At 63.9% G+C, this 27,708-nt stretch overlaps 1 protein-coding gene across 1 annotated transcript; it reads left to right on the forward strand.

Moving 5' to 3' along the window:
- IQGAP3 (IQ motif containing GTPase activating protein 3) lies at window positions 1–27,416 on the forward strand. The gene is made up of 39 exons (XM_085209552.1): window positions 1–85; window positions 467–554; window positions 777–933; window positions 1,193–1,269; window positions 1,615–1,702; window positions 2,046–2,122; window positions 2,284–2,351; window positions 2,469–2,582; window positions 2,705–2,880; window positions 3,050–3,128; window positions 3,256–3,419; window positions 3,510–3,597; window positions 3,994–4,157; window positions 4,254–4,414; window positions 5,080–5,204; window positions 5,309–5,472; window positions 5,564–5,654; window positions 6,009–6,176; window positions 6,267–6,409; window positions 9,402–9,560; window positions 10,841–10,924; window positions 11,680–11,751; window positions 12,128–12,197; window positions 13,231–13,439; window positions 14,559–14,711; window positions 14,800–14,963; window positions 16,513–16,737; window positions 17,464–17,604; window positions 17,952–18,036; window positions 20,100–20,332; window positions 21,913–22,045; window positions 22,752–22,854; window positions 22,933–23,059; window positions 23,207–23,294; window positions 23,561–23,773; window positions 24,620–24,786; window positions 24,873–24,974; window positions 26,400–26,508; window positions 26,593–27,416. The coding sequence occupies exons 1-39, from the start codon at window positions 61–63 to the stop codon at window positions 26,704–26,706; spliced, it is 4,968 nt and encodes a 1,655-aa protein (XP_085065678.1). The 5' UTR covers window positions 1–60; the 3' UTR covers window positions 26,707–27,416.
- Window positions 27,417–27,708: the final 292 nt, after the last annotated feature.

Raw genomic sequence — 27,708 nt, forward strand, 5'->3', positions numbered from 1 at the left:
GCCACGTGACTCCTCCCCGCGGCGTCACGTGACCCCCGGCGGGAGATTCAAATCGCGGCCATGGACGGAGCGGAACGGCCGCAATGTGAGCGGGGAGCGGGGAGGGGACGCTTTGGGCGCTTGGGATTTGGGAGCTGGAGCTGGGGCTGATTGTGTTTGGGGCTGGGGGGGCGTTTGGGGGTGTTTTGTATCCGGGGTGTCTGGGGCTGGGAGTGCTGCTGCCCCCCGCTTGCGGAAGGTCCCCCATCCCTGCGGTGCCATGGAGACCCCAAAATCACCGCCTCGCTGTCCTCCACCCCTCCCCCCCCCCCATTCCACCCCCAGATGCGGGCTCAGGGTCGTGGGGGAGGAAATGGGGACGGGGGTCTCCAGGGCATCGCCACCGCTGTACCTCGGTGCTCCCCCACCGCCGGGGGAGAAAGGGCTGGGGGTGACGTGGGGGGGTGACGTGGGGTCCGTGCTGCAGGGGAGCGGCCCAGCGCGGAGCAGATGGACGAGCAGCGGCGGCAGAACGTCGCCTACCAATACCTGTGCCGCCTGGAGGAGGCCAAGCGGTGAGGCCGGGACCCCCCCCCAGCTCCCAAACGCCCCCCAACGTGGGGGGGTCCGATGTCAGAGGAGAGAGAAGGCCCAGGGATGAGCGAGGGCTGTAGGGTTTGTTTGGAGGGGGGCAGTTGGGGGGGCTGACCTTCCCCATGAGCACAAATAGGGGTAGGGGGGGCTGTGTGGAGCTCGGTGCCACCCCTCTGTGAGCTCCCCCCCCTCCCCAACCCCAGCTGGATGGAGACCTGCCTGGGTGAGGAGCTGCCCCCCCCCACGGAGCTGGAGGAGAACCTGCGCAATGGCGTGCTGCTGGCCAGGCTGGGCCACCGCTTCGCCCCCGACGCCGTCCCTCCTGCGAGGATCTACGACCCCCAGCAGACGCGCTATAGGGTGAGGGGGGGCGCACGGGGGGGCAGGTCCTATAGGGCGGACCTCCAGGTGGCAGTTCGAGGCCTCCCTGGAGCTTATAAGAGCAGATGGGGGCCTCATGGGTGCCATCGCCTTTAGGACCGGGGGTGGGAATGAACCCTGAGAGTTGGGCTGTGCTTGGGGGCTGGGGGGGGGGTGTGGGAGTGGTATTTGGAGGGGGGGGTGTGGGGGGTGGTATTTCATGGTGGGTGTCACCCCGACCTGTCTGCTCCTTTTGCAGATGAATGGGCTGCAGTTCCGGCACACAGATAACATCAACCACTGGCGCTGTGCCTTGAGCCGCCTGGGCTGCCCTCGGTGAGGCCCCCCCTCCCTGGGTATCCCCCAGTGTTCCCCCCCTCCCCCCCATCCTCCTGCTCCTGGATATCCCCCCTCTGTTCTCCCCACTCCCTCATCCCTGGATCCCTTTTGCTGCTTCTCCCCACTGTGTTCCCCCCATCCCTGGGTCTCCCTCGCTGTGTCCCCCTCACCCTGCCCCTTGTCCCTGGTATCCCCCCTCTGCTGCACCCCCTCCCCCACCCAACGTTCCTGGGTCCCCTCTGGAGACCCTCCCCCCCACTCCCTCTTCCCTGCGTACCCCTCTCTCTGTCCTTGTCCCTGGGTCCCCTCCACTATGTCACCCCCCCCCCCCTCCCCCAACAGTGTCCCTGTCTGTGTCATCACCCCATCAACTGTGTACCTCACTCTGGGTCCCCCCCTCTCCACCCTCCCCCCTCCTCCATCTCCCAAGGTGTTCTTGTCCCAGGGTCCCCTTCAATGTGTCCCCCACCCCCTTTTCCTGCATCCCCCCTCTGGTGCGTTGTGTCCCCCCCCCTCCCTCCACCCCCCCCCCCAGATGTATCCCTGTCCCTGGGTCTCCCCCCACTGCTCCCCCATCTCTGGGTCCTAGCAGAAGCCCCCATGGGGGCTGTGTGTGTTTTGGGGTTGGGGGCGGCAGTGCAAGGGCTGCAGTGAGGATTCATCCCTCTGCCCCCCATTCCCCTGCTTTGGACCCATCTCGATTCTGTCCCCCCCCCACCCCCTGAAATGGCTGCTTGATGGCACTGGCTGACCCACCTTGCTGCTGCCCTCAGATCTTCCACCCGGAGACCACCGACATCTACGACAAGAAGAACATGCCCAGGGCGGTGTACTGCCTCCACGCGCTCAGGTTTGGGGGGGTCCCACCCCCCCTGGCTGTGTCACTGCAGGACGGGCGCCTCTCCCCGCTGTCCCTGCTGGTGGGGCTGCCCCACTCGGGGGCTGCGGGGCTGCGGACCCCCCTCCTGTCCCAGCAGTGGGGTGGAGCTGACGGTGCGCTCCGTCCCGCAGTCTGTACCTGTTCAAGCTGGGCTTGGCCCCGCAGATCCAGGACCTGTCTGGGAAGGTGGACTTCACGGGTACGGCCCTGCGTGGGGGCTGCGGCTCTCGGGTCCCTCTGGGGGGATGGATGGGGGTAGGATTGGGGGGGGTTGTGGTGCTCGGTGCCGAGCGCTGCCGTCTCCCTGCTGCTCCAGAGGAGGAGATCAGCGACGCGGGGCGGGAGCTGGAGAAGCTGGGGCTGCAGCTGCCCGCATTCGGCCGCATCGGGGGCATCCTGGCTGATGAGCTCTCGCTGGATGAGGCAGCAGGTAATTGGGGGGTGGGGGGAGGGGCAACCTTCCTCTGCCACCCCCCAGCCCCAGACGTGGGGCTGCCCTGGGGGTCTCGGCGGGTGGGCGGCTCACGCGTCTCCTTTGCGCGCTACTCGCAGTGCACGCGGCCGTGTTGGCCATCAACGTGGCGGTGGAGCGCGGGGACGCGGGACGGACCATGGAGGCGCTGCTCCGGCCCGGGGCGATGCTGCGGGGGCTGCGCACGGCGCTGGCGGCCGCTTACCAGGATGTGCTGCGTGGGGCTCAGAGGGAGAAGGGCAGCCGCAGGGAGTGGGTGAGAACTGGGGGGCCGTGGGGTGAGGGAGGCACTCGGCTCCTGCAGGGCTGGGCCAGGGGAGGTCAGGGAGAAATGGGGGGGTTGGGTTTTGTTTTTTTTCTTTACTCTTTGGGATGTGGGTTGGGAAGCGAGTGGAGGGCGCAGGACGGTGACAGTGGCACCGCAGGTCCCAGAGGAGGGGGAGGACATCTACACCCACTTCCTGACGCAGGCGGAGATCCAGGGGAACATCAGCAGGGTGAATGGTGAGCCGCGCACCCGCTCTCCTTTGCGGGGGGCTGTGGCCCCACCGCGTGTTTCCACGGAGAGATGTCAGCTTGTTTGATGTGGGGCTTCGCTCTGACCCCTACTGTGCCTTTCCCCCCCCTGCAGTGCACGCGGCTCTGGAGGAGGTGGACGATGCTGTGCAGAGGGGGGATGCGCTGCTGCTGCACCGCGCGCTGCAGGACCCCGCACTGAGCCTCCCCCGCCTCCAGCGGGATGACCTGCAGCTCTGCCTGGAGCAGCTCCGTGTGCAGCGGCAGCAGAAGGCTCTGGTGGGGGCTCGGAGCAGCGGTGCCTGCGCTAGGGGGGTTCAGGGTGGAGTTGGGGGGTGGGAGGGGTTCCAATGCTTTCTGCATCCATAGGAGCTGGGCTACGTGGAGCTCCTGGATGAGGAGGAGGTGGCCATGGGCATCCAGGTGGCCAACGAGAGGGGAGAAGAGGAGCGAGCCAGTGAGCGGGCATGGGGGGGACGTGGGGGCTGGAGGGGGGGGGATGTGGGGCTGGAGGGGGCGGGGGACGGGTAGACCCTACAGATAGGATGGAGAACGGGGGGTGTGGGGTTGTATGGGTGGGGGGGCTGCAATAGGAGGTCAGGGTAGGGAGATCTGTGGGAACGGATCCTAGGAAAGGAGGGGTGTGGGGCGGTGTAGTGGAGGGTTATGGGTGTGGTCTGGGGGGCTCTGGGGGACCCGACCCGACCTTACAGCTGAGGGTGGCTGGGAAGGAGGGAGGGAGGGGCACGGGAGTGTGTGGGCGGCCCAGGAAGGAGGGGTGGGGGAGCATGGAATCCAGAGGGGCTGCGATGGGGCGCGGCTCCTGCAGCCCCATCCCCGCTCTCTCCGGCAGCGCTGCGGGCTGTGAGCGCCATCAATGCGGCCATCCGGCGGGGGATCCCGGCCGCCACGCTGCAGGCACTGCTGGAGCCGTCGGCGCAGCTCCCAGCCCCGCTCCCCCACGCTGCTGCGCTCTACCAACACCAGCTGGCACTGCTGCAACGCCAGCACCCGCGGGTGGGGGCTGCGGCTCCCCGTGGGGCTGCGGGGTGTCATGGGCTGTGAAGGGTGGGGGTCCCGCGGGGGCTCAGGGTGCGTTTCTGCCCCGCGCAGGGCGAGCTGCTGCAGGAGGAGCTGTTTGTGGCCGTGGAGATGCTCTCGGCTGTGGCGTTGGTGAACAGAGCTCTGGACGCCGGGAACCCCGAGGAGCTCTGGGATGGTCTGCTCAGCCCTGCGCTGGGGCTGGCGGGTGTGGAGGAGGAGAACATGCGGCGGTGAGGGATGGGGGTGGTGGTGAGGGGGGTCTCTGGGGGGCGGGTGGAGGGGGAAGGTTGGTCCCATGGCTCCTCTCTCTGCTTGCCTGGGAAGTGAGGCAGCTGACTGGGCAGCGGGCTTCCCTGCCTCCCATCGTAGATTCTTTATAGTTGGAAAAGACCTCTTGGATCATCCAATCCAACCACCCCCGTTCCCACCACCACACCCTCACGGAACCCTTCAGGTTGGAGAAGACCCTCCCCGAAACGATCCAGTTCCCCCCCCACCCCATCCCCGCAGTGCGCTCACAAAGTCCCCCAGCTTGGAAAAGCCCCGAGCTCATCTCCAGCTGTTAATCCAGCCGTGCCCACTCGTGATGATTAAGGCTGATGAGATCCCTGAGATCACTCGGTCCCACCCCCTCGTGGAGGTGTTAAGGTTGGAGATCTCCCCCATCTCCACGTCCCACAGTCAGCCCGCGGCCGCCCCGCGCCCACTCACCCACGGCATCGCTCAGCTTGGAGGAGACCTCCACGTCCGCCCCATCCCCGCTCACCCACAGCCCGACCGGCAGTCCAACTGCCCGTTTCCGGGGTCGCTAAGCTTGCAAAGACCCCTGAAGTCACCCGGTCCAACCGCGGCCCCTCGTTCTGCGCTGCCCCGCCTTCCCCCCGCCCCCCCGCAGGTACTTTGACTCCTTGCTGCAGCTGAAGGACCAACGCAGGAAAGCTGGGGCAGAATTCCTGAGCTGGACCGACATCCAGGACGGCGTGAACGCCACCAACTCCTCGGTGCAAGACGAGAACGACCGTGAGTTGCGCCGCGCCGGGTCCCTCCGGTTGGGGCAGGGAGCCCGGCGGCGCTTCGCGTGCCACGGGGCGCGGGGCCGAGCCCCACAGCCTCCCATCCCGCAGGGCTGCTGGCGGTGCGGCGGATCAACGCGGCGCTGCGGCTCGCGGACCCGCAGAGGACGTTGGCGGCGTTGCTGCTGCCCGCGGCCGCTCTGCCCGACGTGCTTCCGCCCAACGCCGCGCGCTACCACCGCGTCCTCGGCCGCGTGCGGGCGGCCAAAGCCCAGGTGTGGGGCGGGGGCTGCGGGGCGGCGCCGGGCTGGGGGCTGCCCGGTTGGCTGCACGCCGTCCACCACCCCCACCCCACAAACCCTTCAGGCCACCGGGGACGACGGAGCTGAGCTGTGGTGGGAGGAGATCGAGCGCGGGGTGCGTGCGGCCAACGAGGAGACGGCGGCGGTGAGGCGCAGTGAGTGCTGGGGGGCTGCGCCGGGCATCTCTGCACCCTGTCCCCCCAGACCCCCGCCCATCTCTGCACTTCTTCCGGAGATCCCGATCCTCCCGTGCTTCCTCTTCCCAAGCCCCCATCACTGCGTTCCTTCTTCCCCAGGACCCCCATCTCTGCACTCCTCCTCCCCAATCTCTCCACCCCACTCCCTCCTCCCCCAGCCCCCATCTCTGTAATCCCCATCCCTGAGTCCCTCCTCCGCCCTCCCCAAGCCCCCCACCTCTGCCCTCTGTTCCCCCGAGCCCCCCATCTCCCCACCCTGTATTCCCTCTCCCTGAGCCCCCCGTCTCTGCACTCCCCCCCCCGTTCCTGCAGTGGCCCTGGGCACAGCCGCCATCAACCAGGCCATCAGGGAAGGGCGGGCGGCGCAGACGCTGCGGGTGCTGCGGAACCCCGACGTGGGGCTGCACGGCGTGCAGGACGCCTGCGCTGCAGGGTACCAGGAGCAGCTGCGGGCACTGGCGGCCACCAAGAGGCCGACGGGTACAGCCTGGGGATGGGACCCCCTCCCCCATTCCCCTCCGGGGCGGATGCTCAGCCCTGGGTACCACAGCGGCTGCGTGCGGGTCGCAGGGAGCACCAAACCCCGCTGGGTGCGGCACCGCCTGCGGGACGGCTCCGAGTTTTACCTGAGCCTGCAGAGCTTCGAGGGCAGCTGGGAGCGACCGGGCGCTGGTGAGCTGTGCGCCACGCACCTGAGCCGGGAGGAGATCCAGGTATGGCACAAACAGGGCAGCGCTGCATAGGGCTGTGGGAGCCCCGGCCCTGAGGTGCCTGAGGACACGGGGTGTGGGGGGACAACGGACAGCCTGAGCTGGGGGGCAGCCAGCCCATGGCAGGGCTGGGGCGGGAGGTCTCCTCCAACCCAGCTGTGCTGCGACCCCAAGGTTCTGCAGTCTGTAGGATCCCTTCCAACCCAACCGTGCTCTGATTCCATGGTCTGTAGGGTTATTTTCATCCCAGCTGTGCTGTGACCCTAAGGTTCTGCAGTCTATAGGATCCCTTCCAACCCAAGTGTGCTCTGATTCCATGGTCTGTAGGGTTATTTTCATCCCAGCTGTGCTGCGACCCCAAGGTTCTGCAGTCTATAGGATCCCTTCCAACCCAACCGTGCTCTGATTCCATGGTCTGTAGGGTTATTTTCATCCCAGCTGTGCTGCGACCCCAAGGTTCTGCAGTTTATAGGATCCCTTCCAACCCAAGTGTGCTCTGATTCCATGGTCTGTAGGGTTATTTTCATCCCAGCTGTGCTGTGACCCCAAGGTTCTGCAGTTTATAGGATCCCTTCCAACCCAAGCGTGCTCTGATTCTGTGGCCTTTAGGATCCCTTCCAACCCAGCTGTGCTGTGATCCCAGTGCTTCTATAGTCTGTAGGATCCTTTCCAGCCCAACTGTGTTGTGATTCCCTGGTCTGTAAGGCCCCCTTCCAACCCAACAGTGCTGTGGTTCCATGACCTGTAGGGCAGCTCCCAACATATATACTCTCATTCAGTGATCTATAGGATCTCTCCCAGCCTGTGTGTGCAGTGATCCCATGGTTCTATTATATAAAAGATCCCTTCCAGCTGTGATTCCGTGATCTGTAGGGTAGCTTCCCCCCGAACTGTGCTGTGGTGCCGCGTTTCCTGACCTGCAGGGTCTCTCAGCCCAACGGTTCTGTCCTTCCATACTGGTCCATAGGGTCTGCAGTGCTCTATCGAAATGCTGAGGTGTTTCAGAAACGCCTGCAGCTTTCCCAGCGCGTGACCTGACTGATGTTGCAATTAGCTGCAAAAAGGACATGAAAATTCTTAACGAAGTACCCTAGAAAACTTGGGAAAAAAATCAAGAGTTGTTACGAGTTACTACAAATAACTTTTCAGAGCAGTTACTTTTTTATGGAGGAAAAAAAACCAAACAACTTTTTCTTACCAACTTATTATATTGGTATAAATGAGCAAAGAGGAGTTTTCCTTTAACTTCTTGGGTTTTTTCTATTACACGTTTTTAATTTTGTGCCCTCTGAGTATTTGGCCGAAATGGAGTGAAGTAGGCAGGACGGATTCTGGTTATGCACCAGTGATGTTCAGGCCCCAGTCTGGCTCTGAGGTCCTGTGGTTCTCTTTGGTTTTATGGCATTCAGTTCAGTGCCAGAAGGACCACTGCTCCTTATTTGTGCACCCTCTGAACTGCTGCCCACTTCTTGTAACGGCGACCGACTGCTGCCTCGTGGGGGTCCTCCTCGTTTAGGGGCTGCTGAAAGGTCCCTCGCTCCTGCAGCAAAATATCTGCACGGAGCTTTTAACGTAGACTTTGGTGGATCCTGGTTCAGATGTGGCACTGAGGGACGTGATTGAGTTGGGGTGGGGGTGGGGGTTGAGGAGGGGTATTGGGATTGGGCTGGGAGATGTTGGCGTTGGAGTGGGCAGCATTGGACTGCGTGACGTTGGGGGGTTGGCGTTGGGTTGGCGTTGGAATGGGGGACGTTGGGGGGGTTAACACTGGGGGGTTGGAGTTGGATTGGTGATGGGTGATGGGGGGCTGGCATTGGGTTGGTGTTGAACGGAGCGATGTTGGACTGGGGAACGTTGGGGGTTGGTGTTGGACTGGGTGGCGTTGGATGGGGTGATGTTGGAGGGGTTGGCGTTGGATGGGGTGATGTTGGAGGGGTTGGCGTTGGATTGGTGTTGGACTGGGTGATGCTTGGTGGCATTGGCTTTGGGTTGGCGTTGGGCTGGATGGTGTTGGGGGGGTTGGCGTTGGGCTGGGTGGCGTTGGGGGGTTTGGCGTTGGGCTGGGGTGGCGTTGGGAGGGTTGGCGTTGGGCTGGGTGGCTTGGGGGGTTGGCGTTGGGGTGGGTGGCATTGGGGGGTTGGCGTTGGGGCGGGTGGCGTTGGAGGGGTGGGTTGGCGTTGGGTTGGCGTTGGGCTGGGTGGCGTTGGGGGGTTGGCGTTGGGCTGGTGGCGTTGGGGGGGTTGGCGTTGGGCTGGGTGGCGTTGGGGGGTTGGCGTTGGGCTGGTGGCGTTGGGGGGTTGGCGTTGGGCTGGGTGGCGTTGGGGGGGGGGGGAGGGGGGGGGTGGTGGGGGGAGGGGGGGGGGTGGCGTTGGGTGGGTGTGGGGGGGGGGGCGTGGGGGGGTGGAGTTGGGAGGGTGGGGACGGGGGGGGAGGGTGGGGGGGTTTGGATGGGGACTGGGGGGTGGTGGTTGGTGGTGATGGGTTGGTGTTGGGTTGGGTGTGGTTGGTTTGTGGTGGTTTGTGTGTTGGTTTGAGTGTGGTGGGTGGGGGTTTGAGGGTTGGCGTTGGGTTGGGTTGGTTGGTGGCGTTGGCGTTGGGTTGGATGTTGTTGGGGGGGTTGGCGTTGGTTTGGGTGTTGTTGGGGGGGTTTGGTTGGCTGGGTGGGTTGGCGTGGGTTGGCTGGGTGGGTGGGGTGGTTGGCGTTGGGTTGGGTGGCGTTGGGGGGGTTGGCGTTGGGGGGTGGCGTTGGGGGGTTTGGGGTTGGGGGGGTTGGGTTGGGTTGGCGTTGGGGTGGGTGGCGTTGGGGGGGTTGGCGTTGGGCTGGGTGGCGTTGGGGGGGTGGCGTTGGAGGGGGTGGCGTTGGGTTGGCATTGGAGTGGGTGATGTTGAGGGGGTGGGGTTGGGCTGGGTGACACTGGGAATTGCTCCCAAGCTGAATGATTGTATGGGAGGTGCAGGTGCCGCTGGGCTCACCCAACGCTTTGTGTCCCTGCAGTCCATCATCACTCGAGTGACCGCAGCCCACGACCGGGAGCTCCTGTGGGCGTCCAACGAGGCGGCCGTGCTCCGGCTGCAGGCCCTCCTGCGCGGCTTCCTGGCACGGCGGCGATTCGCGGTCCTGCGGCGGCAGCAGAAGGCGGCCGTGAGGATCCAGGTGGGCAGCGCAGCGGGGTCGGTCTCTCCTCAGGGTAGCAAGGATCGAGGTGGTGGCCTTACGTTGCACGGGGGGAGGTTTGGGTTTGGGTCTGGGAGCAGATCTGGAAGATGTCGGTCCGGTTGCCCAGGGTCACCGCCCCTGGAGGTGTCAAAGCTGCAGAGATGCAGCGCTGAGGGATGTGGAGGTGGGCGTGGAGATGGGCATGGAGGTGGGGATCGGATTGGGGTTGGACGTGGTGATGAGGGATGTGGAGGTGGGGATCGGTTGGGGTTGGATGTGATGATGAGGGACATGGAGGTGGGGATCGGTTGGGGTTGGACGTGGTGATGAGGGACGTGGAGGTGGGGAGTGGAGGTGGGGATCGGTTGGGGTTGGACGTGGTGATGAGGGACGGGGAGGTGGGGATCGGTTGGGGTTGGTGGTGATGATGGAGGGGTGTGGAGGTGGGGATCGGTTGGGGTTGGACGTGGTGATGAGGGACGTGGAGGTGGGGATCGGTTGGGGTTGGACGTGGTGATGAGGGACGTGGAGGTGGGGATCGGTTGGGGTTGGACGTGGTGATGAGGGACGTGGAGGTGGGGATCGGTTGGGGTTGGACGTGGTGATGAGGGACGTGGAGGTGGGGATCGGTTGGGGTTGGACGTGGTGATGAGGGTGACGGGGAGGTGGGGATCGGTTGGGGTTGGTTGTGGTGATCTTGGAGGACTCCTCCAACCTGGATGACTCCCGCAGTGGATGCGGTGGAGGTGGCTCGGTGGTGGGCTGGGTGGTTTTGTGGATCTTTTCCCAACCATCGCGATTCAATGACTGGGCACCGTGGGGGTGGGCTGGCGGTCGGACTGGGTGATGTTGGAGGTCTCTTCTGACCTCAGCGACTCCATGGGTGCACAGTGTAGGGATGGGTTGATGGTTGGCCTCGATGACCTTGGGGTTCTTTTTTAACCTTAATTATTTAATCGTTCTATAACTGAGCACGGTGGGGATGGGTTGATGGTTGGCCTCGATGACCATGGAGATCTCTTCCAACCTTAATTACTTAACGATTCTACAACTAAGCGTGGTGGGGATGGGCTGATGGTCGGACTTGTTGGAGGCAACGTCTAAGATCATCGAGTCCAACCGCCAACCCGTCCCACCCACTCACGGAGGTCTTTGCCAACAGTAGTAACTCTGCGGTGGTAGGAGTGGGGCCGCTGGGGCGGGTTGGTGGTCGGACTGGATGACCGTGACCACGGTGGTCTCTTCCAACCTCGGCCGTTCTCTGGCTCTCCCCCCAGGCTTGCTGGAGGGGCTGCCGGCAGCGCAAGGCTTACCTGCAGCGCCTGCACTTCCTGCGAGCCCACGTGGGCGCCGTGATCAAGGTTGGCCTCCTCTCCCTTCACCCCCTGCTCCCACCTTCGTGTCACCAGCGATGAGCGCCGTGTCCCTCCCTGCTTTGCACTTCTGGGGGGAGCGGTGCGGCTGGGCGGCACTGGGGGGCTGTGCCCCCAGTATGGGGTGACCCAGTGCCCCCGGTATGGGGTGACCCGGAGCCCCCAGTAGGGGTTGCCGGTGCCCCCAGTATGGCGCACAGAGACACAGCGCTTCCCAGTATGGGGTGCAGGGACTCGATGCCTCTGAGTACAGTGTGACCCAGTGCTCCCAGTATGGGGCACAGGGACACGGTGCTTCCAGTATTGGGCCCAAAGCTTCCCAGCGTGGGGTGGAGGTACGTAGTGCTCCCAGTGTGGGCCAACCCAGCGAGCCCAGAGACTCAGCCTCGACCTGGGGGGGTTGGGTGTGTGCTCCCAGTGTGGGGCGCAGGGGCCCAGTGCTCCCAGTATAGTGACCGAGTGCTTCCCAATGATTTCCCAGTACGGGGCAGAGGTACGCAATGCTCCCAGTACGGGGCGACCCAGTGCTCCCAGTATGAGAGCAGTGACTCGGAGCTCCCAGGTCGTGCCCTCTGCGTGCGCTGGGGCCGTGGTGCTCCTGTGGGTCCCACCCCCAGCTCTGCGCTCACTGCTGGGCTCTCTGGGCGGCCACGCCATGCAGAAGCAGAGCTGTCCCTCCTTCTCCCACGCCCCACGGCTGCCCCATAAACCCCCACCGCTTCTGATGGAGCGTCTCGCCCCAGATCCAAGCGGCTGTGAGGATGTGGAGGGCTCGGAAGAGGTACCAGGAGAGGCTGCGCTACTTCAGGAAGAATGTGAGTGATGGGTGGGGGCCGAACCCCTCCTGCTGTGTGTGCTGCACCCCGCAGCCCCTGGAGGAGCCCTGCGGAGGGAGGAGGGTGGGTGTGGGGGAAGGAAATGATGCTGGGATGGTGTGCCTGGGATGGGCAGGGAGAGAAAAATGCTCCAAAAACCCAGCGGAGGCTTTGAGGTCTTTGATGGAGGGAGGGTCTGGGGGGAAGGTTGTGAGCACACAGTGCAGGGATGGAGCTGACAGCTGGAAGGGCTGAGGGGATCCCTGAGGGCACAGCTGGGGTCTGGGTGCCACCACTGTGGGGTCTGGGTGCCACCACTGTGGGGTCTGGGTGCCACCGAAGGGTCACATCCTGATGCTCTTGTTGGCCTTGGCAGATCGGAGCTGTCATTAAGATCCAGGCTTTTGTGAGAGCTAACAAAGCCCGTGGGGACTACAGGATGCTGGGTGAGTGTGGCTGGGGGCCAGAGGGGTTGGGGGTGTGCTCCCAGTATGGGCGCAGGGACCCAGTGCTCCCAGTATGGTGACCGAGTGCTTTCCAGAATGGGGTGACTCGGTGCTCCCAGTATGAGACGCAGCAACCAGTGCTCCCAGTACAGGGCACAGGGACACAGTGCCTTCCCAGTATGGGGCAACCCAATGCTCCCAGTATAGGGTGCAGGGAGGGACACGGTGCTCCCAGTATGGGGCAACCCAATGCTCCCAGTATAGGGTGCAAGGAGGGACACGGTGCTCCCAGTATGGGGCAACCCAATGCTCCCAGTATAGGGTGCAAGGAGGGACACGGTGCTCCCAGTAAAGGCTGTCCCAGTGCTCCCAGTATAGGGTGCAGGGAGGGACACGGTGCTCCCAGTATGGGGCGACCCAGTGCTCCCAGTATAGGGTGCAGGGAGGGACACGGTGTTCCCAGTATGGGGCAACCCAGTGCTCCCAGTATAGGGTGCAAGGAGGGACGCGGTGCTCCCAGTAAGGGCTGTCCCAGTGCTCCCAGTATAGGGTGCAGGGAGGGACGCGGTGCTCCCAGTAAGGGCTGTCCCAGTGCTCCCAGTATAGGGTGCAGGGAGGGACACGGTGTTCCCAGTATGGGGCAACCCAGTGCTCCCAGTATAGGGTGCAGGGAGGGACACGGTGTTCCCAGTATGGGGCAACCCAGTGCTCCCAGTATAGGGTGCAGGGAGGGACACGGTGTTCCCAGTATGGGGCAACCCAGTGCTCCCAGTATAGGGTGCAAGGAGGGACGCGGTGCTCCCAGTAAGGGCTGTCCCAGTGCTCCCAGTATAGGGTGCAGGGAGGGACACAGTGGTGCTCCCAGTATGGGGTGACCCAGTGCTCCCAATACAGGGCACAGGGACACAGCACCTTCCCAGTAAGGGCTGTCCCCGCGCTCCCAGTAAGGGCAGTCCCAGTGCTCCCAGTGCTCCCAGTGCTCCCAGTCCCTGCCCGCTCCCCACGCAGCGCTGATGCCGCTGTGCCGCTGCAGCCCACCAGCTGAGCCCCCCGCTGGGCGCCATCCGGCGCTTCATCCACGTCCTGGAGTGGAGCCAGCAGGACTTTGAGGAGGAGGCGGAGGTGCTGCGGCTGCGGGAGGAGGTGGCCAAAAGGATCCGCGTGAGCCAGCAGCTGGAGGGCGACCTGAGCCTCATGGACGTCCAGATCGGGCTGCTGGTCAGGAACCGCGTCACGCTGCAGGTGGGGGGCAGGGGGGACTGGGGGGGGGTCGTGGCTTCACTCTTTTCTTCTCTGCAAGAGTGCTGGGCTGCCTGAGAGGGGGCACCGTCCCTGGAGGTGTTGGGCTGATGGGGTGGGGTTGCACTGGACGATCTTAGGGTGGTTGTGGTTGGAGAGGAGCTGTGGGATCACCCAGTTTGGCTAAACAGCCCCCCCCCCCATCACTGCACGCATTGACAGTGGAAAAGACCCCTCCCGGGGGGGCTGGGTGGGCCCATGGTTGGGCTGGGCCATAGAATCGCAGAACGGCCAGGGTTGGAAGGGACTCAAGGATCACGAAGCTCCAACCCCCCACCAATGCAGGGCCACCAACCTCCACGTCTCACAGCAGCCCAGGCTGCCCAGGGCCCCATCCTTGCTGCCCTCCAACACCTCCAGGGATGGACGGGGATCCACAGCCTCTCTGGGCAGCTGTTCCAGCACCTCCCCACTCTCCCAGCAAACAACTTCCCCCTGACAGCCAGCTGAAAGCTGCCCTCCCTCCACTTCCAGCCATTCCCCTCGTCCTGCTCTCATCCCCCCTTCCCAAGAGCTGCCTCCCCTCCTGTTTGTGGCTCCCTTCAGGTCCTGCAGGCTGCACTCAGCTCCCCCCCAGCCTCCTCTTCTCCAGCTGAACGAGCCCAGCTCCCCCAGCCTGGCTTTGCAGGGAGGTGCTGCAGCCCCCCGCTCATCTCTGTGCTCCTCTGGACCCTCTCCAACAGCTCCCTGTCTCTCCTGCCCTGGGTGCCCCAGCCCTGGGCGCAGTGCTGCAGATGGGGCCTCACAAAGCAGAGCAGAGGGGGACGATCCCCTCCCTGTCCCCCTGCCACCCCTCTGCTGCTGGAGCCCAGGATCCCGTCTGCTTTCCGAGCTGCAATCCCACCCTGCTGGCTCACGTTCAGCTTTTCATCCCCCAGGACCCCCAGGTCCTTCTGTGCAGGGCTGCTCTCAAGGACAACTCAGTGCTCCCTTATGGGCCGTCTCAGTGGTCCTTTCCAAGCACTACCGATGCTGTGGGTGGTGGGGTGGGGGTGGGGGGGGTGACCCCAGGGGTCTCTTCCAGCCATAACAATGCATCGGTTCCCCGGCCCCCCTCTGCAGGAGGTGGCGTCGCAGTGCAGGAAGCTGACCAGGAAGAACAGGGAGCAGCTGTCGGAGCTGATGTGCCTGGACAAGCAGAAGGGGCTCAAATCTCTCAGCAAGGAGAAGCGGCAGAAGCTGGAGGCGTACCAGCATCTCTTCTACCTGCTGCAGGTGGGCCGGGGGGAGCGGGGTCCCTGTTGCCCACCTCTCTGAGGTGCTGGGGCTGAGCACAGCTCTCCGTTCCGCTCCTCCCCTGCAGACGCAGCCCGGGTACCTGGCCAGGCTGCTCTTCCAGGTGCCTCAGAACAAATCCACCACGTTCCTGCAGCCCGTCATCTTCACGCTGTACAGCTACGCATCCCACCCGCGGGAGGGCTACCTGCTGCTGCAGCTCTTCAAGGCGGCCCTGCAGGAGGAGATCAGGTTGGGGGAGGGGGGGGGGTGACCCCGCTCGGGTCTGCTGTGGTCAGGAGATTTGAGGACGGGTGTTGAGAAAAAAGGTCGATTTGGGGGCATGTTTGCAAAAAGCTCCATTTTAGTCAGAGTCAACACCGCAGGTGTCCACAGGGAACAAGTGGGGCTGCAGTCAGTGCAGCTCCAAAATCTGATCTGTGCAGATGCCCGAATGCTCTCCCTTAGCAGAGTGGGGGTCCTGCACTGCACCGCTGCCCCCCTCCATCCCTGCTGTTTGGTGAGGGACGCCGCGAGGGTGAAATGTGGGGGAAGGGAGTGGTGGTGGTCAGAAAGGCTCTTAGGGCAGCCTTTGGCACTGCCCCATCCCCGTGGAGAAGCTGGGATGGGCAACTGGAGGTACAGCAGTTGGCAGCCAGGCACCAGCGGTGTCCCGCAGGGCTGCTGCTATCGACGTCTTCATTAACCGCCTTGATGAGGGCATCGAGCGCATCCTTCTCTAAGTAAGGCTGCAGATGGCACCGAGCTGGAAGGAGCGTTGATCTGCCTGAGGCAGAAAGGACCGCAGAGGGACCCGGATAGACTGGATCGATGGGCCAAGGTTAATTGGATGAGTTTCAGTAGGGCCGAGTGTGGGGTCCTGCATTTTGGGCACAGCAACCCCAGGCACCCCTCCAGGCGTGGGGAGGAGCGGCTGAAGGCTGTCTGATGGAAAGGGAGCTCGGTGTGCTGATGGACGGTGGGCTGAGCTTCAGCCAGCGGTGAGCACAGGTGGCCAAGAAGCCAACGGCATCCTGGCTGGGATCAGGAGCGGTGAGCAGGAGCAGGGAAGTCGTCCTGCCCTGTGCTCGGCTCTGCTGAGGCCTCACCTCGAGTGCTGGGTTCAGGTTTGGGCACCTCGGTGCAGGATGGACGTGGAGGGGCTGCAGCAGGGCCAGAGAAGGGCAGCGAGGCTGGGGAAGGGCTTGGAGAATGCGGGCTGTGGGGAGAGACTGAAGGAGCCGGGGTTGTTTGGTCAGGGGAAGAGGAGCGAGGGGAGACCTCACTGCTCTGCCCATCCCTGAAAGGTGGGTGACTGCAGCACAGGACGAGGGGAAATGGCCTCGCGTTGTGCCAGGGGAGGTTCAGGTTGGATGTCAGGACAAACTTCTGTGCAGAAGCGTGCTGAAGTCTGGATGCGGTGCTCAGAGGTGTGGGTTCGCGGAGGGCTGCTGGAGGTGGGCTGGGTTGTGGTTGGACTCGGAGGTCTCGAAGGTCTTTTCCAACCTGAGCAGTTTAACTGTTCGATGCAAAATCCCTCACAAACTGACAGAACGGCAGCTGCTGCTCAGGCAGCTGTTGGTGCAGCGGCTGATCCCCGCGGTGCAGATTTCAGCAAGATGCTGGCAGAAGTGCCGAGCTGACAGCAGCGAGCGTCAAAAAATTGTTCCGCAGCTGAGAATTCGCTCCATCACATCCGCAGCTGTTGTCGTTTCCAAGTCAATAAATAGGAAGCGTCAGTTTTGGAGCAGGCAGGCGAAGCGCCGTGTTCGGCTCCATCCCCGCCGCCGTCTCTCTGCAGGTCCAAAGTGGATCACATCCACGACTTCCTGGCGGGGAACGCCGCCGTGATCCGCATGGTGGTCAGCTTCTACCGCAGCGCCCGCGGGCAGAGCGCCCTGAGGCAGATCCTGGGCCGCCCGGTGCGGGAGGTGCTGCAGGATGCGACCCTCAGCATCCGAACCGACCCCGTGGACATCTACAAGGCGTGGGTCAACCAGGCCGAGTCACAGAGCGGGCAGAGGAGGTGAGGTGGGGCGGGGGGCTCGGGTGGTGCTGGGGTGGGAGGTGGGGTGGGGGGCTCAGCCAGTGTTGGGGTGCTGAGGTGGGGTGGGGGCTCCGCCCGTGCCGAGGTTGGGTGGGGGCTCAGCCTGGTGCTGGGGTGGTGAGGTGGGTGGGGGCTCAGCTGCTGCTGCGTGCTGGGGTGGGTGAGGGGCTCAGCCTGGTGCTGGGGTGGTGAGGTTGGGTGGGGGCTCAGCCAGTGCCGAGGTTGGGTGGGGGGCTCAGCTGGGTGCTGGGGTGCTGAGGTGGGGTGGGGGCTCAGCCCGGTGCTGAGGTTGGGTGGGGGGCTCAGCCGGTGCTGGGGTGCCGAGGTGGGGTGGGGGGCTCAGCCCGTGGCTGAGGTTGGGTGGGGGCTCAGCCCGGTGCTGGGGTGCTGAGGTGGGGTGGGGGGCTCAGCCCGGTGCTGAGGTTGAATGGGGAGCTCAGCCCGGTGCCGAGGTTGGGTGGGGGGCTCAGCCCGGTGCTGGGGTGCTGAGGTGGGGTGGGGGGCTCAGCTGGTGCTGCAGTGCTGGGGTTGGGTGGGGGACTCAGCATGGTTTTGGGGTGGTGAGGTTGGGTGGGGGGCTCAGCTGGTGCCAGGGTTCCGGGGTGGTGAGGTTGGGGGGGGGTTCAGCCCGGTTTTGAAGTGCTGAGGAGGGGAGGGGGCTCAGCTGGTGCCGGGTGGTGACGGGCACTCGGTGTCCTCGCGCAGCGGGCTCCCGTACGAGGTGAGCCCCCAGCAAGCCCTGTGCCACCCCGAGGTCCGGCGGCGCCTGGACGTCTCCATCCGCACTCTCCTCGCCGTGACGGAGAAGTTCGTCTCTGCCATCACCTCTTCTGTGGATCAAATCCCGTGCGTAGCCGCAGGGTTCGCCCGCGTCCCCGCAGTGCGGTCCGGGAGGGCAGGGGAGCGCGGGGGGCTTCCGTCCCTTCCTTTGCTGCGGGAGCACCCTGCTGAGCTGCCAGCAAGGAGAGAAGCCACGTCAGCTCCACGCTAACGCCCCAGGAGCTTTTGGCCTCTGAAGCCGAGCGCTCTGCTCCTGGGGCGCAGCCGTAGGGAAGAAGTGAGGAAGGCTTCCCCTGGGCTGGCAGCGGGACGGCAGCTGGGGATGGGGATTCCTGAGAGACCCCAGGGCACCGCGGTGGATTTGGCACCCGGCCCCTGACCGCGTGCTGACCGACCTCCCCGGCTCTCTCCAGCTACGGGATGCGATACGTGGCCAAAACCCTGCGGGCGTCCCTGGCTCAGAAGTTCCCCAAAGCCTCGGAGGAGGAGCTGGACAAGGTGCCTGGGGGGCTGCGCTGCCGCGTGGGCTTCCCTGAACCCCGGGGTGTCTCGCTCCGGACGCCCCTCAGCTGCCATTTCCCTCCTGACTTCATGACCTGCGTGACCCAGTGCTCCCAGTATGGGCACAGGGACACACTGCTTCCCAGTATGGGGCACAGGGACACATTCCTTCCCAGTATGGGGCAGCCCAGTGCTCCCAGTATGGGCATAGAGACACATTGCTTCCCAGTATGGGGCAGCCCAGTGCTCCCAGTATGGGGCTTAGGGACACATTCCTTCCCAGTATGGGGCAGCCCAGTGCTCCCAGTATGGGCATAGGGACACACTGCTTCCCAGTATGGGGCAGCCCAGTGCTCCCAGTATGGGGCTTAGGGACACACTGCTTCCCAGTATGGGGCAGCCCAGTGCTCCCAGTATGGGCACAGGGACACACTGCTTCCCAATATGGGGCAGCCCAGTGCTCCCAGTATGGGCACAGGGACACACTGCTTCCCAGTATGGGGCAGCCAGTGCTCCCAGTATGGGGCTGAGGGACACACTGCTTCCCAGTATGGGGCAGCCCAGTGCTCCCAGTATGGGCACAGGGACACACTGCTTCTCAGTATGGGGCAGCCCAATGCTCCCAGTATGGGCACAGAGACACATTGCTTCCCAGTATGGGGCAGCCCAGTGCTCCCAGTATGGGCACAGGGACACATTCCTTCCCAGTATGGGGCAGACCAGTGCTCCCAGTATGGGGCTGAGGGACACATTCCTTCCCAGTCTGGGGCAGCCCAGTGCTCCCAGTATGGGGCTTAGGGACACACTGCTTCCCAGTATGGGGCAGCCCAGTGCTCCCAGTATGGGCACAGAGACACATTGCTTCCCAGTATGGGGCAGCCCAGTGCTCCCAGTATGGGGCTGAGGGACACATTCCTTCCCAGTATGGGGCAGCCCAGTGCTCCCAGTATGGGCACAGGGACACACTGCTTCCCAGTATGGGGCAGCCCAGTGCTCCCAGTATGGGCACAGGGACACATTCCTTCCCAGTATGGGGCAGCCCAGTGCTCCCAGTATGGGGCTCAGGGACACACTGCTTCCCAGTATGGGATGACCCAGTGCTCCCAGTATGGGCACAGGGACACACTGCTTCCCAGTATGGGGCAGCCCAGTGCTCCCAGTATGGGCTCAGGGTCACACTGCTTCCCAGTATGGGATGACCCAGTGCTCCCAGTATGGACACAGGGACACACTGCTTCCCAGTATGGGGCAGCCCAGTGCTCCCAGTATGGGCACAGGGACACACTGCTTCCCAGTCTGGGGCAGCCCAGTGCTCCCAGTATGGACACAGGGACACATTCCTTCCCAGTATGGGGCAGCCCAGTGCTCCCAGTATGGGCACAGGGACACGCTGCTTCCCAGTATGGGGCAGCCCAGTGCTCCCAGTATGGGCTCAGGGACACACTGCTTCCCAGTATGGGATGACCCAGTGCTCCCAGTATGGGCACAGGGACACATTGCTTCCCAGTATGGGGCAGACCAGTGCTCCCAGTATGGGGCTTAGGGACACACTGCTTCCCAGTATGGGGCAGCCCAGTGCTCCCAGTATGGGCACAGGGACACACTGCTTCCCAGTATGGGGCAGCCCAGTGCTCCCAGTATGGGCACAGAGACACACTGCTTCCCAGTATGGGGCAGCCCAGTGCTCCCAGTATGGGGCTTAGGGACACACTGCTTCCCAGTATGGGGCAGCCCAGTGCTCCCAGTATGGGCACAGAGACACACTGCTTCCCAGTATGGGGCAGCCCAGTGCTCCCAGTATGGGCACAGGGACACACTGCTTCCCAATATGGGGCGACCCAGTGCTCCCAGTATGGGTACAGGAGCCCAGTGCTCCCGGTATAGAGTGACCCAGTGCTTCCCAGGATGGATGCAGGAGCCCAGTGCTCCCAGTATAGAGACCAGTAGAACCTTCACGTGGAAAGGTTTCCCTCGATCACTCAGTGCTGGGGGTCCCGTAGAGCCCCCCCCCCCCCCCCAGCCACACGGGCTCCCCGACGCGGCCGTCTCCCGCCCCATAGGTGGTGGGGAACCTCCTCTACTACCGCTTCATGAACCCGGCGGTGGTGGCCCCCGGCGGCTTCGACATCGTGGACATCTCAGCCGGGGCAGCCCTGCGCCCCGAGCAGCGCCGCAGCCTCGGCTCCATCGCCAAAGTGCTGCAGCACGCGGCCGCACGGAAAGCCTTCGAGGGGGAGAACGCGCACCTGTGTGCCGCCAACCGCTACCTGGAGGAGACGCACTGCAAGTTCCGGTGCGTGCTGGGGGGTGGCACGGCGGGGGGTTGGGTGGTGATGGCAGTGATGGTGGTGGTGATGGTGGCGGTAGTGATGGTGGCAGTAGCAGCGGTGATGGAGGTGGTGTTGGTGGTGGTGATGGTGGCGGTGGCAGCGGCAATGGAGGTGGCGGCGATGGAGGTGATGGTGGCAGCAGTGATGGTGGCAGCAGTGATGGTGGCAGTGGTGGTGGTGATAGAGGTGGTGATGGAGGTGGTGATGGAGGTGGTGATGGAGGTGGTGATGGTGGCAGCAGTGATGGTGGCGGTGGCAGTGGTGGCGGTGATAGAGGTGGTGATGGTGGTGGTGATGGTGGTGGTGATGGAGGTGGTGATGGTGGCAGCAGTGATGGTGGCGGTGGCAGTGGTGGCGGTGATAGAGGTGGTGATGGTGGTGGTGATGGAGGTGGTGATGGAGGTGGTGATGGAGGTGGTGATGGTGGCAGCAGTGATGGTGGCGGTGGCAGTGGTGGCGGTGATAGAGGTGGTGATGGTAGAGGTGCTGATGGTGGTGATGATGGAGGTAGTGATGGTGGCGGTGGCAGCGGAGATGGAGGTGGTGGTGATGGAGGTGGTGGTGGTGGTGGTGGCAGTCATGGTGGCGGTGATGGAGGTGGTGATGGAGGTGGTGATGGTGGCAGCAGTGATGGTGGCAGTGGCAGTGGTGGCGGTGATAGAGGTGGTGATGGTGGTGGTGATGGTGGCAGCAGTGATGGTGGCAGTGGCAGTGGTGGCGGTGATAGAGGTGGTGATGGTGGTGGTGATGGTGGCAGCAGTGATGGTGGCGGTGGCAGTGGTGGCGGTGATAGAGGTGGTGATGGTAGAGGTGCTGATGGTGGTGATGATGGAGGTAGTGATGGTGGCGGTGGCAGCGGAGATGGAGGTGGTGGTGATGGAGGTGGTGGTGGTGGTGGCAGTCATGGTGGCAGTGGCAATGGTGGTGGTGGCGGTGATGGAGGTGGAGGTGGTGATGGTGGTGGTGATGGTGGCGGTGGCAGCGGAGATGGAGGTGGTGGTGATGGAGGTGGTGGTGGTGGTGGCAGTCATGGTGGCGGTGATGGTGGTGGTGATGGTGGCGGTGGCAGCAGCGATGGAGGTGGTGATGGAGGTGGTGATGGTGGCGGTGGCAGCGGTGATGGAGGTGGTGATGGAGGTGGCGGCAGTGGTAATGGTGGTGGTGATGGAGGTGGTGATGGTGGTGGTGATGGAGGTGGTGGTGATGGAGGTGGCGGTGATGGAGGTGGTGATGGAGGTGGCGGCAGTGGCAATGGTGGTGACGGTGGAGGTGGTGACGGTGGAGGTGGTGACGGTGGTGGTGGTGATGGTGGTGGTGGTGATGGAGGTGGCAGTGATGGAGGTGGTGATGGAGGTGGCGGCAGTGGCAATGGTGGTGGCAGTGGCAGTGGTGATGGTGGCGGTGATGGAGGTGGTGGTATTGGTGGAGATGGTGGTGATGGTGGCGGCGGTGATGGTGGCAGTGCAGCAGCAATGGAGGTGGTGGCGATGGTGGCGATGGTGGCGATGGTGGTGGTCCGAGGCTCAGCACGGTGATCCCACAGAAGGTTCATCGCCGCCGCCTGCCGCGTCCCGGAGCCCGAGGAGAGGTTCAACGTGGATGAGTACTCGGAGATGGTGGCCGTGGCCAAACCCGTCGTCTACATCACGGCCGGGGAACTCGTCGCCACGCACAGGGTGAGGGCGTCAGTCCTCGTGGGCCGTCGGGGGGTCACCGTCCCCCGCAGGGGCTCAGGGTCCGCGGTGATGCGACGCTGAGGGATGCGCTCAGCGGGCGGGGGGCGACGGGCCGGGGTTGGGCTCGTTGGAAAAGCCCCCCGAGACCATCAGGTCCCACCCCACGTCCCCGCCGTGCCCGCAGACGGGGTCGTACGATCGCTGAGGTTGGAGGAGGCATCTGAGATCCGTCCTTTGTGAGGGGGGTGGCAGGGGTTGGACCTGAGGTCCTGGGGGCTTTTCCAACTTCTGCGATCCCAGGAGTGAGCAGGGATGGGCGGATGGTGGAGCATCACTGAGCCACAGCTGTGCTGGGGGCCTCGCGGCAGCGCTGCAGCTCTGTGCCCCTCCGTCCCACGGTGCCACCCAGCCAGCAGTTCCCAGCAGGGCTGCGCAGACCCCCGGAATCCCGTCGCGTTTCCCAGACCCCCGGAATCCCGTCGCGTTTCCCAGACCCCCGGAATCCCGTCGCGTTTCCCAGACCCCCGGAATCCCGTCGTGTTTCCCAGAGCAGATCGGTCCCCTCTGCTCTGCCCGAACCTGCAGCCCCTTCCCAAAGCCCCTCACTTCACAAACTTGAGCGCAGAGGGATTTCTGTGGCCCTTTGCTCCGAGCCCTACTTCCCCCCGTGCTCCTTTGTCACTGACTTCTCGTTCTCACTGCTCAGCTCCTCCTCGAGCACCAGGACTCCATCGCTCCCGACCCCGGGGACCCTCTGCACGAGCTGCTGGAGGACCTGGGTGAGCTCCCCACTGTCCAGGCCCTCGTTGGTACGTAGAGAGCTGCGCCATCGCACCCCCCCCTCATCCCGGCCGTCCCCCCCCCTCACTCCGGTCTCCTTCCCATAGGAGAGAGCGCTCCCAGCCCGGGGGGGGGCACGGAGCTCAGCAGCACGGAGATCTCCCTCACCCTCGCCGGGAAGCCGCTGCCGGAGGTGGGCAGCGAGCAGAGCGACGGCAGGAGTTTGCTGCTGAGGTGAGGGTGGCTCTGATGGCTGCTCCACAGCCCGCAGCCTTCGGGATCCTTTGGGGGGGGGATGTCGGTTCAGACGCCCAGCAAAGAAACCCTGTGGACGTACGGCGGTGGAGCGGAGCGGGCGCTTCACCCCTCTCCTGTCCCCAGCACCAAGCAGATGCTGGTGGACGTCATCCAGTGCCAACCAGGAGGGTCCCTCGCGGAGATCCTGGGGACGCCGGCATCGGAGCTGGAGGTGAGACTGGCCCGTGAGTGTGGAGCCCCACGGCCCTGCCCCACGGCCCTGCCCCACGGCCCTGCCCCACGGCCCTGCCCCACGGCCCTGCCCCTGCTCTGTGCTCCTGCAGCCGCTGAGCTCTGTTCTGTTGGGCTTTGAGCTCAGGGGGTCGGGATGCTCCATCTCACACGCGCTGCCCGCCCCCTGCCCCACAACAAGCATCCCACCGCCGCCCATCGCCCCGGGAAGCCTCCCACCACCCCGTCTTCCTTCTGTCCCCCCAGGAAGCCTCCCACCACCACCTGATGCGCCGGCGGGCGCTGTGGGACTCCCAGACCCCCACCCGACTGAAACACCGCCGCTCGCTGGTGGCCACCAGCCAGCTGAGCATGGAGGAGAAGAAGCAGAGGATCGTGCGGAACCTGCGGCGCCTGGAGGGCCTGGGGCTGGTGGATGCAGGCCAGCACTACCAGGGGCTCATCAACGAGCTGGCCAAGGTGCTCCAGCAAAGCGGGGCAGAGGGCGGCGTTTTGGGGCTGAGGGGGGAGGACTTCATTTACGCAGCATTGCTTCATGGTGGGAGCTCGTCGTCCTCTAAGAACGGGGAGCGTGGGGCCGCAGAATCCTTAGGGTCAGAAAAGACCTCCAAGGTCACTGAGCCCAACCCATCCCACCATGCCCACGTCCGTGTCCTTAAGTCGGACCGCTGAACATTAGGTTGGGAAAGACCTCCGAGGTCACCAAGTCCAACCAGTCCCGCCATGTTCCTGACTGGGACGCAGAATCGTTAGGGTTGGGCATCTCCAGGATCACCAGCCCCAATCCCTGCCCACTAGCCATGTCCCTAAATAGCATCACAGAACCATTAGGGTTGGACATCTCCAAGATCACCAACCCCAACAAATCCCCCTGTGCCCACTAGCCATGTCCCTAAATAGCATCACAGAACCATTAGGGTTGGACATCTCCAAGATCACCAACCCCAACAAATCCCCCGTGCCCACTAGCCATGTCCCTAAATAGCATCACAGAACCATTAGGGTTGGAGAAGACCTCCAAGGTCGAGTCCAATCCCAGCTCATCCCACGTGCCCGCTTACCATGTCCTTAAGTAGGACCACAGAACGATCAGGTTGGAGAAGACCTCTGAGGTCACCAAATCCAACCCCAGCCCCTCCTACCATGCCCACTACCCACGCCCCCACATAGCATCACAGAGCCGTCATGGTTGGAGGAGACCCCAGACCCAAGTCCAGCCGCCCTCCCGACGCGCGCCCTGCGCTCGGTTGCTCTGGCGAAGCTCGGGCTGAGTTTTCTTCCAGCTCCCGGCTCCGTTTCCCGCAGGACATCCGCAACCAGCGGCGCTACCGGCAGCACCGCAGGGAGGAGCTGCTGAAGCTGCGGCAGACGCTGCGCGCCCTCGACGCCAAGACTTTGTTCTACGAGGAGCAAATCGATTATTACAACCAGTACATCAGGAGCTGCCTGGACAGCCTGGCAGCCAGCAACAAGTGCGTTCCCTTCGGGAGGAAACCCCGCAGAACCCATCGCGGTGCCTGGGCGATGGAGGTGATCCGTGCGCTCCCTTCTCTTCCAGGCTCAGCGGGAAGAGCAAGAAGCTGCAGCCCCTGCGCTACAGCGCCGCACGGCTCTCTGAGATGGGAGTCCTGCTGGAGATCCAGGACCTGCCGGCCAGCCAGTACGTCCCCTGCACGGCGGCTCTCCGGCCCTGGGGATGTCCAAGGTTCAGGCCGGAGCTGTGGGCGTCCCTGCTGGGCGCAGGGGGTGGGACCAGGTGGCCTCTGGGGGCTCCTTCCAACTCAGACGGTTCTGTGATCCTATTGCCTTAATGATCGTCCACAGAACCGAGGGATGCTTGAGTTGGGAGGGTCCTTAAAGGTCAGCCGTGCAGAGCTTTGGGTTGGGAGGGTCCTTAAAGGTCAGCCGTGGAGAGCTTTGGGTTGGGAAGGTCCTTAAGGTCAGCCGTGCAGAGCTTTGGGTTGGGAAGGTCCTTAAAGGTCAGCCATGGAGAGCTTTGGGTTGGGAGGGTCCTTGAAGGTCAGCTGTGGAGAGCTTTGGGTTGGGAAGGTCCTTGAAGGTCAGTCGTGGAGGGCTTTGGGATGGGAGGGTCCTTGAAGGTCAGTTGTGGAGAGCTTTGGGTTGGGAAGGTCCTTAAAGGTCAGCCGTGGAGAGCTTTGGGTTGGGAGGGTCCTTAAAGGTCAGTTGTGGAGAGCTTTGGGTTGGGAAGGTCCTTGAAGGTCAGCCGTGGAGAGCTTTGGGTTGGGAAGGTCCTTGAAGGTCAGCCGTGCAGAGCTTTGGGTTGGGAAGGTCCTTAAAGGTCAGCGTGGAGAGCTTTGGGTTGGGAAGGTCCTTGAAGGTCAGTCATGGAGGGTTTTGGGTGAGGGGAAGGTCCTTGAAGTGTCAGCCGTGGAGAGCTTTGGGTTGGGAGGGTCCTTAAAGGTCAGTTGTGGAGAGCTTTGGGTTGGGAAGGTCCTTGAAGGTCAGCCGTGGAGAGCTTTGGGTTGGGAAAGTCCTTGAAGGTCAGCTGTGGAGAGCTTTGGGTTGGGAAGGTCCTTGAAGGTCAGCCGTGCAGAGCTTTGGGTTGGGAAGGTCCTTAAAGGTCAGCCGTGGAGAGCTTTGGGTTGGAAAGGTCCTTGAAGGTCAGTCGTGGAGAGCTTTGGGTTGGGAAGGTCCTTGAAGGTCAGGCGTGGAGAGCTTTGGGTTGGGAAGGTCCTTGAAGGTCATCCTTAGAACCATAAGAGCATGGAAATAGTTTGGGTTGAAGGACCTTTGCCCCGGCTCGTTGCAGGGGGTGGGACCAGATGACCTCTGGGGGCTCCATCCAACTCCAATGGTTCTGTGACCCCACGATCCTACAGCCGTGTGGGGCTCACAGGTGGGGGTGGCGCTGGGGGTGCGTGGGGCAGCCCCACAGCCGGGCTGGGTGAGTTGCCTTCAGGCTGTGCTGGGAGAGCAGCGGGACTCAGAGTGGGGCGGGAGCTGTGGACCCGCGATGGTGGGACCACGTGGATGTGAGACCCCCGCAGCCACCGGATGGGGGGGGGGAAGGGGCTGCATCACAGCCTGGGAGCCTTTTGGGGCAGCGGCCGCCCGTCCCCCCCAGGTTGAAGAACGTCATCTTCGACATCGTCCCGTGCCAGGAGCCGGGCCGCTTCCAGGTGAAGGCCCAGTTCATGGGGGTCGACATGGAGCGCTTCCAGCTGCGCTACCAGGTGGGAGACCCCGGGCCCGGGGGGGGGCGGTGGGTTTTGGGGGCGGGGGGGGGAGATGATGGCGGTGACGCTGCTCCTGTGCAGGATCTGCTGCAGCTGCAGTACGAGGGCGTCGCTGTCATGAAGATGTTCGACAGAGCCAAAGTCAACGTCAACCTGCTCCTCTTCCTGCTGAACAAGAAGTTCTTCAAGAAGTGAACGGCGCTTGGGGTTGGGGGGCACTGGGGGTGATTTCCCCCCTTCCCCCCCCCCGAGGAACCCCCCCCCACATCGCTTTGTGCCACGGCCGCAGCAGGGCGGTGGGCTCAGGGTTGACCCCAACCCCTGTGCCTATGGCAGCGGGGGGGGCCCCGCAGGAGCTGCTGCACTTCTGTGTGCAAAGTTTGGATTTGGGGGGGGGTCTCTGCTGCATGGCTGCTGCATGGCTGCTGCACGGCTGCTGCACGGCTGCTGCGTGAGGACGCTGCAGGGCTCCGACACCAGGGGTGCTGGCAGCGCTGACGTGGAGGTGTCTGTAAGTGCAATAGGGGATGTTTTCCCGGCGCTGTGTCTCAGTGCCTGGGGGGCTGTGGGGGTCCTGCAGCTGTGCTGACCCCGGGGGGCCGCTCTGCTGCTTTGCTCATCCCCAAGTGTGACTTGGCAGCGGCGTTCGGCCGCTTTTAAAGCTCTCCCTCTCCCTCTCCCTTCCCCCTGCCCCCTCCTCAGCAGCTCCCAGGGACCCCTCGGCCCCCCTGCAGGACGGGGTTGGGGTCCTGGTGGTGAAGCCCCTCCCTGGGCTCAGCGGTACCCAAAGGTACCCACGTGGGGGCTGGGGGTGGGAGGCGCTGCTGGATTTCTTTATATCATAGCAAAGCTGCCCCCCCCGCCGCCCTCAGCGTTTATTCTGAATAAAGATGGACAAGGAGGAAGGTTCTGCCTGCCTGCCTCCTGCAGCCCCGCTGAGCCCCCGCCTGCTGAAGGCTCAGCCCAGGGCGGGAGGGGGGCAACCCGAAAGGCCACGGAACCGGGGAGGGGGTTGGGTTTGGGGTGGGAGGGACCTCAGAGACGACGGGGCGACGGGATCACGGCTCGGCTGGGGTGGAGGGGACCTAAGGGGTAATGGAGTCATGGGGTGGGGGGTTGGAAGGGATCCCAGAGGTCGTGGAGCAAAGGGATCGCGGCGCGGTTGGGATGGAGGGGACCTAAAGGATCCTGGAAGAT

The sequence above is a fragment of the Meleagris gallopavo genome, chromosome 27 (assembly GCF_905368555.1).
Source record: "Meleagris gallopavo chromosome 27, MGAL_WU_HG_1.1, whole genome shotgun sequence".
Lineage (NCBI taxonomy): Eukaryota > Metazoa > Chordata > Aves > Galliformes > Phasianidae > Meleagris > Meleagris gallopavo.